The following is a 14,505-nucleotide window of genomic DNA, read 5'->3' on the forward strand; positions in this document are numbered from 1 at the left end:
AGTGTCCTGTGGCTGTTTCCTTAGCTGCAGAATGTGGTAGCCAGCTCTGGGTCAGTCCCAATGGATGCATCCGAATATCTAGAGCTGGGTGTGGTGGGGCACACCTGTAATCTCAGCATGTAGCAGGGGGAAGGATCAGAAGTACAAGGCCAGCCTCAGCTAATGAGTTTGAGGCCAGCCTGGGCTAAATGAAACCCTATTTCAACTAAGACAAAATAGTGTGTTTGGGAAAAGGGCCCTGGGAACCCTTCACAACTGGAAGCATCTTTACAGATACATCTACTGAATCTTCATGCCACCTCTTCCCTATGTGAGGGCAAGCATTTTTCACTCACTGAATAACGGGGGAGCCAACCAAGGCTTGGGGGGGGGGCTGTCTCACACACACACACACACACACTGTTGGTGGCAGAGCCATGGTGGGAACCCATCTGGAAGGGACCGCAGGGTGGAAAACTAGATTTGGTTTTCTTCCCCGGTTTGGGATGGATGGGTAAATGTCCCTGAGATTAGAGGGAACCTTGGAGTGAAGGGAGCGCCGCTGAGGGACACCGAGTGCTCACCATGCACCAGATACTGCCCTCCTTCAGTAACTCCTGTCTATCATCCCATGAGACAGGCTACCTTCATTCTGTGAACTTGAGAACAGGCTTGGAGGGCTTAGTCCACGGGTCTGAGCTCACCCACCTAGGAAGTACAGGAGTCTGAACTGGAATTCGGTGAATTTAACTCTCAAACTCTAGGTGTTCCCAGTTGATTTTAAGTGGGTTTGGGGCGCCAGGCTGTGGGACCCAGGCTACAAAGCGTTAAAAGAACCTTGGCCCTCTCCTCTCTCCTCCTGGTTCCCTCCTCCTTCGCCTCTCCCCAGGCTCTTCCGGTCCCGCTCTTGCAACACCACCCCCGCCACTCTCCCTTCCCTCCTACCTCCTCTCTCCTCTCAGCTTTAATTTTCTCCGAGTTTTCTGAACTCTGGCTCCTGATCGGGCCTCCTGGGTTCGACGTCCTGGAGGACCGTACCCTGATCGGCATCTACCCTCGACTTTCAGCTTCTCTAACCTGAGGCCCCGGTTGCCATTGCCCGGGCCACCTGGTCCGATCGATCGTCTGGCTTCATTCACCAGCTTGCCAGTTGCTACACTGTCCCCAGCCCCAATGGGGGAGTGAGAGAGGCCACTGCCGGCCGGACATGGGTCTCCCCACCGTGCCTGGCCTGCTGCTGTCACTGGTGAGACGGGGGACAGGAGGGAAGGGTGGGTTGCTGGCGAGGGAGGCCGGGCAGGAGTGGGCATGTACCAGGGGTAGGGGTTGGCGGGGTGGAGGACTTCTCCGCTTCAGTCTGCCTAGGCTTGCTGTGCCTCACCCGGGGCTGCCGGCAGAGGCCGAAGGAAACCCGAGAGAAATCAGAGAGGGAGAAAGTTACCACAAGCCAAGCCCCCAAGGCCGGGCCTGACAGCCGAGGTGGCTCACTGGTCCTGGAGTGTGTTGGGCTTGGGGGGGGGGGGCAGCTGCGAGGCCAGTGGAATTAGGCGGAGCAGCCCGGTTTCTCTGGCAGTAGTTGAACAGCGTGGGTCAGGGTGTTGGAAGACTGGATCGAAGGAGGGGGATCAGTTGGTGGGGACAAGTTTGGGATCGCGTGCTTCGGAGTGAACCAGGAAACTGGATAAAGCTGGGCAGCCGGCCCAGACTACACAGCCTTTGCCTTTCTGCTCCCAGGTCTTCTTCCAGACAAGAGGTCTCCATTGACCTCACCCTCCCTAGGTAGCTAACACCTCCTTTATCTGGGCAGTGTGTCCTCCAGCCCCCTCCCCACAGACCTAAAAGACAATCTCATGGTTTCTAATTCCACAGTTCAGATTGGGGAAGTTGGTGGCAGTTTGTTTTCGTCACTGGAAAAATGTCCTTTTCTCTGACTTGGGCCTCGTTTTCGCGTTTCCTTGATTTCTGTCTACGTGCTTATCATCGTTCTGTGGAAATCCTCAGAGCTGGGGCTCCCTGGCTGTCTGTCCTACCTGGACGGTGTCTCTGAGCCCCGCCTCCTTCTCCATGCCTTTTCTTTTTCCAATCTTCCTTTCCTGGCAGTCTCCAGAGCCTCCTCATGGAGCTCCTTTCTGTCCAGTCCCTTCCCTTTTCCTCCGGTTCCAGTCGAAACCAGTGTTTCCAGGACCCTGGACTCCTCCAGTCTGCGTGGTCTCACATCTTTTCATCCCCGCCTCCTGTCTCCCAGTCTCAGCTCATGACCCTTGTCAAGACTGCTCCTTCTGGGTCTGCACCCATCAACCAGCTGCCCCATCCACTTATCTCTGTTCTCTCTGGGGCTGGATCACCGGATTTAAGGCTCAGTTCAGCACCCTGACCTGCATGAACTCAGTCATGTGATGTGACTCCCCCCAGCCTTTGTTTCTCAGTTTCCAAAATGGCCATAATGATCACTACCTCATACTTGTTATGTTAAGGTTGACTAGATGGATGCGTGTTAACTATTCAATGTGTTAATCTCTTACTCCATGTTAGGCCCTATTTCAGCTGCTAGGATTAGAGGTGAATGAAGTCCCTGAGGTCAAGTTGATAGTCCTGAAGGGGAATAGAACACAACAAGTAGAAAGGACTTAGTGAGTGCTCAGTGTCTGTTTTCTCCTCACTAGCAGTATTAGTAGTCACTATTCAATGGCTGTCAGGGTTTGAGAAAGTAAAAATAGCCTAGCTAGGTAGAGGAGAGATCCGGATCCAGTTGTGGAGGCCCAGGTAGGGATGGGGCGCTTTGAACAGAAGCAGAGCCTGAAGACAAGGGACGACAGAAGGCAGGTGAGATCTACATAGGGCTGTCCACTGCCTCATCGGTACTGAGCACAGGGCCTATGGGGTGTATGAGTGATGAGAAGGCTCTGGGGTCATGAGGGAGCAATGTGTATGGCAGGGCTGTGACAAGGTCAACACGACCTTGTTACTCTCAAAGAGTTTAAATATAGGAGTCAAAATGACTTTAGAACAGGCTGGAGGAAAGATACACCAAGGCCTTGTGAAGTAGTGTCCTGGAGGCGGAACTGGGGGAGAGGGTTGGGCCCCAGGCCAACTGTCTTTTCTTGCTTACTGGCCTTTGCCTGTCTGCTGGGCTGAGCTTGCCTGTGTAGATCTTTGGCTCACGGAGAGCTCTTGAGAGTATGAGCTGTGTCCCACCCACCCTGGCATGTCCAGCACCCATGAGGATCCTGGAACGGAGGCCTTGACACTTGCCTGATGGCTGAATCAATTAAGGAGCAAGAGATTGGTCAGATGGGACCAGGGAGGGAGTCCTACATAGGAAAAAAGACTTGGAGCTGGCATCTGAAGCCAGGAGGGAGGGCAGAGGAGTTGGGAGCCTGGCTTCGGGGAATGGAGAGATGGGATTTTATGTTGAAGGTGGTCATTACAGGAGCTGAACATCTCAGCTGGGGGTGGAGTAGCCAAGGTGAGGAGTGTGACAATGTGACACTGGGTGTGTGAAGAAGAACCCTGAGCCAGTCAAGATGGCGCATGCCTGACATCCTAGAATGGGAGATGGAGGGGGGGAGATCAGTTCAAGGCCAGTTTTGGTTACATAGAGAGCTTGAGGCCAGCCTGGACTACATGAGACCATGTCGTAAAAAATAACCAAAAAGAAAAAAAAAAAATCCTGCATAAGGACCCAGATGGAGGTCGGCTTCCCTCCCTCCCCCACCCCTCGCTTCCTTAGCTATTCTCTAAGTATCCACTCTGTCCAGACCGTGTTCCAAATAGCAGTGAGGGGGCTGGAGAGGTGGTTCAGAGGTTAAGAGCACTGATTGTTCTTCCAGAGGGACCCGGGTTCAGTTCCCAAATAGCAGTGAGTTATCTCTGACACGTGTGCCCAGGGAAAGATTGATCCATGGAAATCATGTTTGAAGCCAGGCCCTGCAGGTGCAGAGGGAGATCCACACCCCAGTGGTACAAGTTGGAGCTTGAATGCAAATAAGAAAGTCTGTAGGTAGCTTCAGCCCCAGCAGAGGTTTGAGGTAGATGCATCACTGAGCCAGAAGGTTGATGCTAGCCTGGGCAACATAGTGAGACCCTGAGACCCCGCTGTGGAGTAGACAGAAGGAAGGCAGCGGCAGTCTCAACAGTCCAGGTGTGGGGCAACCAGAGGACACAGAGGGGTAGGGAGATTACAGGAGAAGGGCCTGGGTGACCGTGAGGGCTTTGGCAGTTTCCAGCGTGTGACATGGGTCTAGGCAAGGAGACTGGTGAGTTCTGTCGGCGGGGGTGGGGGGGAGATGGGGGTCAGTTTAAGTAGGTCAGTGACTGGCCAAGTGGAAGTATGGTTGAACTGACTGGAGCATCAGTTCTCAGCTTTTCTTCTGGCTGCTTCCAGCTGCACTGACTCGTCAGCTGGGCGCAGAAAGAGAGGAGCACATGGCAGAATCGTGCACAAAAGGACCTGTGCACAAATGCGTGTGTGTGGAAGTGAGTGGACCGTTTTGAAAATGTCTCGCGGAGACAAGTGTGTCTCCGTGGCAGAAGGGATGCTTCTTCCCTACATCCTTGAAGGTATTACTGGCTCAATCTGGGATGGAAGGCACCTTAATCTGTCCCTCTAGTTCTGCAGGCCCGGATCTGGATGATGAGACCAAGACGTTGTCTGATCTCTTAGCTCAGAGGCTTTGTGGTCTGTTTGGGGAGATCATATCTCTTCATTTGAAATAACCAGCTTCTGATAAGAGCCCAGAGTAGATATGGGCAGTTCATGGTATTCAACACCAACAGGTGACTGGGTATCCAAAGAGCTTGGGTGGGGAAACATGAGTCATTAGTGGGGGCTTGGTGGGTGGGTGGGAGGTAGAATTTTGACAGAGCTCTCGGAGGAGAGGCCACGCCAATGAGTTCTTCACCCCACAGGTCTTGACATTATATGGAACAAACACATTTTAACGTAATGAACACGTGAATGCGGGGGACGGGCCTAGCGAGTGGGTCCCCCAAAAGGTGGCTGGGTCAAAGATTGACCACAGGGTCCACCTCGGCTTTTCTGCCCTATATGCAGCCCCAGCACAGGAAGTCACACCTTAAAGCCTCCCAGGCGGAAGCTGAGGAGTAGTTAGAGACCGCTGTACCACTCTCTCAAGCATCTTTCTACAGGCACCCTCAGCTTCCTGCCCCTCCTCTGCTCCAGGCAAAGGCCTTGGGGTTTAGCTCAGGACTTCGGACTTGGCTCCCATACACTGAGGTTTGCCTCATAATGCAACTGTTAGTAGGGCTGCTGAGTGCTTACACATAGTGCCTACTCAGAGAACCAGGGCCTTGGATTCCCTGGAGCGTGTGGGATACAGTATCCGTTCTGCCCCCTTCCGGCTCTCTTGTTTGTTTGTTTGTTTTTGTTCTTTGAGACAGGGTTTCTCTGTGCAGCCCTGGCTGTCCTGGAACTCTGTCGCTCTGTAGACCAGGCTGGCCTCTCAGTGCTGGGATTAAGGCCAGACTCTCTCCATCCCTTCTAGCCTTAAGAGGCCTACTAGGTTATGAAGCCTTAGAGCTGGCCCTGTTTCTAAAGGATGGTCTCCGGAGCCCCCAAACCCAATGCAACTGGCCAGAAACAGGCAGGCTGTGGGAGTGTGGTGGATGAGGGTGGGAGGGCGGCCTGGTTTTGTTTCTTGCTGGCACTGGGGAGTGAGTGTCAGGGGGCTGGCAGGAAAGCCCGGGGAGCCAGGGAGCAGGGATCCTGGGACAGGGTTTATCTACTGAAGACTTGTTTAATTTTTGACCAGGGATCAGGGCAAGTCCCAATCTAAAGGAAGGATGTCGGGGGAGGGGGGAAGGGGGGGAGAGGGCCCATCTTCTGGGAGGAGCCTACTGACCTGGTGGGGGAAGCCAGGGGTCAGGAAGACTTCCCTTTGGGATGAAATGGAAAAAAGGAAGCATTTCCCCGAAATCTGTGGGCCCAGTGGGACAGGGGTCCGTTGCCTGGCTCTTTTTAAGGGAAAAAGGATAAAGAGCCCTGAGGGGGGATGGGAAGGGAGGAGGTGGGGTTCTACTTGCCAGCTGGGCTTTTCTTTCTGCTGACTCACAGCCCTTGAAGGGCTGGGGAAGCTGCAGTTCCCTGTCCACTGTCCTAGGTCCCCCTCCCTCCCTGGCCTGAGTCACTGGGGCGGAGCTGCTGGGAACAGTTATCCCTTTCCCGGATTTATCTTAACCCCCAGAGTTCTGGAAAGGGAGGGACACATGACCAGAGAAACCGGGCTCCTTCTCTGGAGGCTCATCCGTCATCACTGGAGGAGATGTCCCTCCAAGGCTGTTCTTGGCCTGGAACCCACCTCTACCTCTTCCTGACACTACCTTGGCCTGTTGGCTTTGCTTCAAGTTCTCTGCTGGGATTGGAGGTGCCACTGACCTTAGGTGCTCCAAACATTTCTTCTTCGGGGAAAGGAACCACACTTTCATGACTGGGAAGTTCTTATCATAACTAATCCTTCCTGTCACTCTGGAAGCCTCTGCACTCTATGTGTGGGGGGTGCACCCCTGCCTGAGAGATTGCCTGATGTGCTGTGTGTGGCTTCTTGGGTCAGTCTCTGGCTGAGGCCCAGGCTTCCTGACCCGTGCAGCTGCAGCTGCTGCAGTAGCACTTGGAGCAACAGCAGCTGCCAGGTTGCACCTCCTTCCAAAAGAGCTGTGGAGGCTGCAGGGCCTTGAAGACAGCTGTTTGAGTCTAGACAGCTTAGGGTGGCTAGCGCTCCTGTCCTGAATGTGATCCGATTGGTCCATTGCCCCTGCATCTGTGACACGTCTTGATGACATCCTCTCCCTTTGCGAGAAGTGGCTCGTAGCAGGGGGTGGGGTGGGAAGGAAGAAAGCATGAAGGTTGAGGGAAACCCGAGTTGGGAGAGATCAAAGAGCGAGGTCTGAACTGAAGCTGAGATGATTTCTGGCTTTGCTGTCTCCACGCTGAAGTTCTTTACATACAGGGAAACTGTTTAGCTGCTGGGAGCTTGGCCCAGGTTATTAAACCGGCCGTCTAGAATGTCCTGCTTGCCCGCGGGCTTTGGAACTCCTGGCATATCCTCAGCTCCTGGTTTGCTGGTCTTCTCAAGTCAGATGACCAGCCTCTGGCCGACACTAGTCCGCGACCCACGTGTCTTTGCTCATCCCTAAACCTTCCCGCCTGCCTTCCCTCTCCATTCGTCCTTGCCAGCCGGAGCTGCAGTGTAAGTTTAGCTGTGGGAGGCATGGGCTGCGAGGGCAGCTGCTGAGCAAGATTTGAAACAAATATCTAGAATTCGTGACTGAGTGTGTGGCTCAGGGCACGTGTGAGGTTCTTGGCTCCATCCCCAGCTGCCGCCCCTCTCCCCGCTCGCCCGCCAGGGACATACCCACACATGCATGCACGTGATCATGCACAGAGCTCTTCCTTTTGTTCCTGCCCACTCCCAGGAATGGTGCTTGCAAGAACTTCATCCACCTGTGTCCCCAGCTGATTTTGTGTATGTGTGCATGCATACAGGTGTGGGTTCATATCCCGGTGTGTCAACTTTAGGTGTTTTCCTCGGATACTATTCACCTTGTGTTTTGAGACAGAGTCTCTCACTGGGACCGGGGCTCACTGATTCAGCTAGGCTAGACTGCGCAGAGAGCTTCGGGGATCTGCTTGTGTCCTCTCCATCACTGGGATTACAAGCCCATTCTACTGTGCCTGGCTTTATGTGGATGACAGGGCTTGATCTCAGCTCCTCCTGTTTGCACAGCAGACACTTTCCTGAAGCATCTCCATGGCAGCCCCTCCTGACAACTTGATTCCCCCACCCCACCCCCACAGCACTTTTTATTAGTGCAATGAAATCCAGAAAGGTTTGCAAATCCTAATGGCTCACCTCTGAAGTGTCCACAAATGGGCACACTGTGACACCCGCACCCAGATATAGAAATGCCAAATGAACTTTAGGACTGTCTGTTGGAAGATAGACAGGCTACAACTGAAACAGCCTGCTAGTTCTGGGTGAAGACATTCCCTGGTGGGGCAGGGGTTATCTCTGAGATTCTGTGTGAGACCCCGAGTTCCACCTCCAGCCCTGCAAACAATACCAACAGCTAAACATTTCCTTGACAGCTTTCCTGTGATTAGCATTGTGAGCTGCTTCAGAGTAAAATACAGTTAGTGGGGAGGGGGCTGAGACCTAGTTGCCCGGGGTTCTGGAAACAAATGCTAGCACACAGAACCAGAGACCAAGACAATCCTAGACTGCACAGTAGACACAGTTTGAGGGAGAATGTTCCTCAGGGGGGATGGGAACTATGGGGGGAGGGCCGTCAATCTGCTGCCTCTATGGCCCCACCCTGACGGCATTTCCACCTTCTGATTCTTCCCCCAGGTGCTCCTGGCTCTGCTGGTGGGGATATACCCCTCAGGGGTCACTGGACTGGTCCCTTCCCTTGGGGAGAGGGAGAAGAGGGATAGTTCGTGTCCCCATGGAAAGTATGCCCACCCTCTGAACAACTCCATCTGTTGTTACAAGTGCCACAAAGGTAAGGAAGTGGGAGCAGTCTTCCTCTGCTTCCTTCTCACGGTCCGGAACCTCGGTCGCTGGGAGTCCCTTCCTTGGCTGCCTCCCCTGGGCTTGGGTTTTGTCCCCCCAGCTCTCCACTGCGGCCTAATCCTGACCCCACTCACAGGAACCTACTTGGTGAATGACTGTCCAGAGTCAGGGAAAGAGCCAGTCTGCAAGAAGTGTGACAATGGCACCTTTACTGCTTCCGAGAACCACATCAGACAGTGCCTCAGCTGCAAGACATGTCGGGAAGGCAAGCTTTGGGAGTGGGCAAGGGCTCGAGAGGGAGCACGGCTGAGAAGGCTTGGGAACACGCATGTGTGCACATGGATGTTTGCAAGGGGTTGGGAGCTGAGTCTGCTCGTGGGTATGGTGGGAGCATGCGTGCGCACGCCAGCCTGGGTCTGTGTGCACAGGAGTGTTTATGTTACAGAGAAGAGGTCAAGGCACATGGTGAAGAGAGGGAGTCAGGATCTGTATGGGAAAAGGGATGAGAGACTGACTCATGACCATTTCCTTCCCTCTTCAGAAATGTTCCAGGTGGAGATTTCTCCTTGCCGAGCAGACAAGGACACTGTGTGTGGCTGTAGGAAGAACCAATTCCAGTACTACTTGAGTGAAAAACTCTTCCGGTGCATTGACTGCAGCCCCTGCTTCAACGGCACCGTGACTATCCCCTGTGAGCACCACTCAGCCAAGTCCAGGCCCTCTCCCCTCCTCAGGAGTATCCTGCCTTTCAGGCAGAGGTTTCCACTTCTGTCCCCCCTCCCCATGAGGCAGCATCTTTTCCTCATTCTCTGGTCTGTGGGTCTGAGCTCCTATGTGGTGCCTTCACCCTGCCCTTCTTCCTCCCTCTGGTCCCCAGAGTGCGGGCACACCTCCTCAGTCCTTCTCTCTTTTCTCAGGTAAGGAGAAGCAGGACACCGTGTGTAGCTGCCACTTAGGATTCTACCGACATGCAAATCAATGTGTCCCTTGCAGTCAGTGAGTATCTGCCAAGTGGCTGGGGAGCTGGGATGGATGAGCAGCTGTAGCTGGATTAAAGGAGGCATCCTACAACTGGATGAGAGAAAGGCACTACGTCCAGACATCCGATAGTCCTTTCTCTTTCTCTCCAGTACGTTGGGGGTAGGCAATGTGGCTTAGCGGGTGAAGCGCTTGCAGCAAAAGTCTGACAGCCTGAGTTCAATCCCTGGGACTCATGTGAAAGGAGAGCACATCAGTTCCAGAGTCACCCTCTGACGCCACACATGCGCCCTAGCATGCACGCCTCGCCAGTGCTGCGCAGCAGGATGCGAGCACCACCGTGCTCTTTCCTGCACTATTTGGTGTGTCTTACTGTTGATGATACCTTGGGTTTGCATAGGCCACACCCCTGTGGTGATTCCTTCCCAGTCTCCTTGGCAGACTTCCTCATTCCTATGACTTCACTTGGGATGTTCTTATACCTTTGCTTCCAGAGAAGTAACTCTGAGACTCTCATAGTTGAACTGACCTGGGGTTAAGTCCCAGCCTACCCATTTCCTGGCTGTGCAACCTTGGGCAAGTTAGTACATCTCCACACCTTACGTTTCTTAACCTTTAGAGTAAGGAGGTGGGGTGGGTGGAAGTATGGTTCAGTGGTAGAGCACTGGCCTAGCATATCTGAGGCTCTGGGTTGGATCCCAGGATCAAAAAACCCCAAAACAAAAAAACTAGACCAGCAACCTATGAAACTGTCTGAACCAAAGCTATTTACTTTCTAATTTTTTCCACTCAGTTTCATCTCAAAAGAGCTCATATACCCAGTCCCATGTGTTTTCACCCTGACCTCGTGAGGTAGACAAAAAAAGCCTTTCCCTATCTTCAGATTTCTGCTGAGAACTCACAATCTCACATTCCTCTGCTCCGCTCCCCAGTGTGGTTTTCTCACAGCCCCCCCCCCACAAACCCCCACCCCACCCCCGTGACAGCTATCAGTGGAGGGCTCTCGGGCTGCCCCGGAGACTGACGTTCTAAACCCGCTCATGCCTGTGTGACCTGTCATCTCCAAAGTCAAGTTCTGTAAGCTGTGGTATCATCAGAGACAAGGCCTTCAGCTTCTTGTATGAGTCATCTTTCTGGGCCTGTGGCTTAACCAGCCTAAAGCACAGGAAGGTCTGTTTTATCACGGCTTCATTCATTCAGCTCACGAACGGTGTTCGGCGTTGTGGCTGTTGGGCCTGTGCTGAGGTAGAGCATCGTGATCAGAGCACACTGTGGGGCAAAGCTGCTCATCTCGTAGCAACTGAGGCAGAAAGGGTGTGGAGTGGGGTCAGAGGCAAGCCCCAGGGACCTAACTTTTACTAGGCCCCATGCCCCAGTAAGCTGGAGATGGAGCCTTCCACACATGGACCTGGCGGGATGTTCCAGATCCAAACCGTAGGCCTCTCTGTGCTGTAGCCCCACCAGCAAACACAATTGAGAGTTCACTGACGGAGGCCATCTGTCAAGCCCACACCATGTCAGGGATCAGTACTTGACCCTTAGTCCCAAGAGCTAAGAGGTGGCACCATCTCCGTGAGACACTGGCCGTGAAAGTGAAACGGCTTGTTTGTGCCGTGGCACTAGTCAATGCCTGGAATGGGTTTTATATTCTGACCATAACTGCCTTTTAAAATCTATTTATTTATTTATTTATTTGTTTGTTTATTTGTTTATTTATTTATTTATTTTGGGACAGGGTTTCTCTGTGTTCTGGTGCCTGTCCTGGATCTCACTCTGTAGCCCAGGCTGGCTCTATCTCCCGAGTGCTGGAATTAAAGCCATGCGCCACCACTGCCCGGCTTTTTTTTTTTTTTTTTTTAATTTATTTTAAAAATATTGATTGGTTGTGGAATCCAGGCTCTTGAATAATATTCAAGTGCTCTATAATGGAGACACAATAACCTCAGCCCTATCAACCATTTTATTTTATCATTTACAAAGTTCTTTTGTTTTGTTTTGTTTTTGATTCAGGATTTCACTGTGCAGCTCTGCCTGTCCTGGGACTCACTATGTAGACCAGGCTGGCCTTGAACTCACAGAGATCTGCCTGCCTCAGCCTCCTGAGTGCTGGAATGTGCCACCATGCTTGGCATTTAAAAATACTTTGTAAAAATATTTATTTTCATTTTATGTCTATGAGCGTCTTGCCAGCATGTAGGTCTGTGCACCATGTACATGCCTGGTACCCTCAGAGGCCAGAAGAGGGCATCAGATCCACTGGAACTGGAGTTCCAGATGGTTGTGAGCTGCCATGCGGGACTATGACTACTCTAAACTTATCAACATAGCCTATTGCCCGTTCTCTCCCCACCCTCCGCTTTCCTCTCTCGATTCTCGTTCTCGACGGGGTCTCCTGTTGCCCAGGCTGACCCTGACCTTGCTATGTAGCCAAGAGTGACCTTGAACTGTCCTTCTTGCCATTACCGCCCAAGTGTTGAGGCTACATGCATACCCTAGCACTCCTTTAACTTGGAAAACGAAATGGTTGTATGAGGAGCTCATCTTCCATTCTTCCGCGTCAGTTCCCAAGGCAGGTTAAGTCCCACGGTACTAAGAAATAGCAAAAGCAATCGCAGGGGCAAAGAGCTCCCTCCGGCAGCCTTTCTACTCACCAGTATTGTCTCTTCGCTCAGATGCAAGAAAAATCAGGAGTGTTTGAAGTTGTGCCCACTATCTTCACTTAAACCTGACAACACCCAGGACTCAGGTGAGGCGGAATGGCCTGGTGCGCATGCTCACGGGCTGGCTGGCTGACCCTCCCCTCCCCAGTCTCGGCTGCCGCCTCACCCTGAGCGTCTTCTACTTTGTCTGCAGGTACCGCAGTGCTGCTGCCCCTGGTCATCTTCCTTGGGCTTTGCCTTTTATCCTTCATCTTCATCAGTTTGCTGTGCCGCTATCCCCGCTGGAAGCCCAAGGTCTACTCCATCAGTGAGTGTGGGCTGTGGGGTAAAGGTGTGGGTGGAGCCGCGGGAGCGGGGCGTGCAGGAGAAGGGCGGACACGAGGGGTGGCCCCTTTGCTCATAGCTAACGGTCCTGGATGGTGGGAGGGAAGCCATACTATATCAGTAATCCTCTGGTCCCTGGGGCCACATAGACCCTGAGGCATGACACCACAAGTCCCCAAGGCCAGGGCGCCGGGGTTGAAAGGGAAGTGAAATTCATGACGCTTTTTTTCTTTCTTTCTTTCTTTTTTTTTTTTTTTTTCAGTTTGTGGGAATTCGGCGCCTGTCAAAGAGGTGAGAGGAAAAATATTTCAACTTCCTGACTATTCCTTCCCAATTCCTGATACCCAAATTACTTGGACTGGGGGTGGTGGGCTCCCTTAGTTCCTCCACCCCCACCCCCACCAAGAATAAAGAACCCGAAGGGGCTCTTTTTCTTCCCCCACTAATGCGATGCCTTCTCTCTTTCAGACGGAGGTCCAAGGAATTGTTACTTGGCCCCAAACTCCAGCCTCTGACCCAGCCTTCAGCCCCACCCCCGGCTTCAGCCCCACCCCCGGCTTCAGCCCGGTTTCCAATACCCCCATCGCCTCCAGCCCCACCTTCGACCCTAGTAACTGGCCGAACTTCAGGGTCTTGTCACCTGAAGGGACAAGGGAGGTGGTCTCAAACCAGGGTGCTGACCCTCTCCTCTACCCATCTTCCCCCTCCGGGCCAGTCCCCACCCCTGTTCAGAAATGGAAAGACTGCGCCCACCCGCAGCGACCTGACAGTGAGTTTGGGTTCCCGGCGGCGGCGGCGGGGGCATTACTCCTGGAAGGAGTCCGGCAGGGCGGAGGCCGAGACGGCGGGGCTGCCGCTGGAAGCGCACGGTCCTTGTCCCCAGCTGCAGACCCCGTGACGCTTTACACGGTGGTGGACGAGGTGCCTCCGTCGCGCTGGAAGGAGTTCATGCGGTTCCTGGGGCTGAGAGATCACGAGATCGAGCGGCTGGAGCTGCAGAACGGGCGCTTCCGGCGCGAGACTCAGTACAGCATGCTGGAAGCCTGGCTGCAGCGCACGCCACGCCACGAGGCCACGCTGGACGTACTGGTCAGCGTGCTTTGCGACGACATGGACCTGGCTGGCTGCGCGGAGAACATCCTCGAGGCGCTGAGAAGCCCCGCCTCCTCGTCCGCGCCCCGCCTCCTGCGATGAGGCCCCACCCCCGCCTCAAGGGAGGGACTTAAAGGACAGTCCTGGCAAGATGCCCCGCTGCCCTGTGGACCTCTTCTTTGGATGAAAAGGAGGGAAGGGCCTTGAAGGGGCAGGCTTGAGCTGGCAGCCGCTTCCTTGGTGCTACCCAGTTGGGGTACATAGCTTTTCTCAGTTAGTGAGGACTGCCCCAGAGTCAGCCACTTGTGCATGGCAGCATATGTGCCATCTGTCTGCTCCCAGCAGGCTGGGGGTGCCAAAAGTCAGAACATGTGATTGTAGAGGAAAGGGACGCTATATCTCATTCCCACTTGGGATGCACAGGGCCCAAGCAAGGCTTCTTGGGGCCTTCCCGGTTGGTCCCTGGGCCTTTTTCACAGTAGGTAAGCAATAATTTTTATCAATTATCTCACACTAATGGAAACTCGGCCTCCCTTTGCTCCCTGCCTGGGCGAACACAGCTGAACTGTCTAAGGTAGGGGCAAGCACAGAACAATGGGGTCTCCAGGTGGAGCCGTGGACGCTTGTAAATACACTAAAAATCTAAAAATGACCTCTGACCCTGGAAAGAGTGGTCTGTGGACAGGAGAGGCTGGGCAGAGCCCAGAACCTGTAAAGTGACATGGGAAGTCCAGCCATCCTGCTAGCTAACAGACTGTGCAACACGACACCATGGGTGCCCATGATTCCCTCCTCCCACCATGTCGACCAAGCATGGTTGACCAAACAGGCATATCTCCTGGGCACTTTTATGTAGGGCTCAGAGATGTGTCTGTGAGACACAAATGTACAGTTCTCAGAGCAGGAGGCGGGTGCCTGGGCTAGGCTTGGTTTGAAGTGGG

At 53.6% G+C, this 14,505-nt stretch overlaps 1 protein-coding gene and 2 long non-coding RNA genes across 4 annotated transcripts; 1 reads left to right on the top strand and 2 right to left on the bottom strand.

Annotated features, from left to right (window-relative positions):
• Positions 1 to 867: 867 nt before the first annotated feature.
• Positions 868 to 14,216, top strand: Tnfrsf1a (TNF receptor superfamily member 1A). 2 transcript variants are annotated; one of them, XM_059258633.1, is made up of 10 exons: positions 868 to 1,225; positions 8,346 to 8,499; positions 8,647 to 8,775; positions 9,052 to 9,201; positions 9,428 to 9,506; positions 12,161 to 12,234; positions 12,342 to 12,455; positions 12,735 to 12,763; positions 12,941 to 13,241; positions 13,356 to 14,216. In XM_059258633.1, exons 1-10 carry the CDS (start codon positions 1,187 to 1,189, stop codon positions 13,664 to 13,666), a joined length of 1,380 nt encoding a protein of 459 aa, XP_059114616.1. In that variant the 5' UTR covers positions 868 to 1,186; the 3' UTR covers positions 13,667 to 14,216. The 2 variants fall into 2 exon arrangements, with proteins under 2 accessions (XP_059114616.1, XP_059114617.1); XM_059258634.1 differs by lacking the exon at positions 868 to 1,225 and adding an exon at positions 7,008 to 7,184.
• LOC131907417 (uncharacterized) lies at positions 8,700 to 9,510 on the bottom strand. Its single transcript, XR_009378391.1, has 2 exons — positions 9,401 to 9,510; positions 8,700 to 9,106 (listed from the first exon to the last, which is right to left on the bottom strand). It is a non-coding gene; the product is annotated as an uncharacterized LOC131907417 (long non-coding RNA).
• LOC131907418 (uncharacterized) lies at positions 11,435 to 12,691 on the bottom strand. Its single transcript, XR_009378392.1, has 2 exons — positions 12,315 to 12,691; positions 11,435 to 12,213 (listed from the first exon to the last, which is right to left on the bottom strand). It is a non-coding gene; the product is annotated as an uncharacterized LOC131907418 (long non-coding RNA).
• Positions 14,217 to 14,505: the final 289 nt, after the last annotated feature.

Source organism: Peromyscus eremicus, chromosome 3 (genome assembly GCF_949786415.1).
Source record: "Peromyscus eremicus chromosome 3, PerEre_H2_v1, whole genome shotgun sequence".
In the NCBI taxonomy this organism is placed as follows: Eukaryota; Metazoa; Chordata; class Mammalia; order Rodentia; family Cricetidae; genus Peromyscus; species Peromyscus eremicus.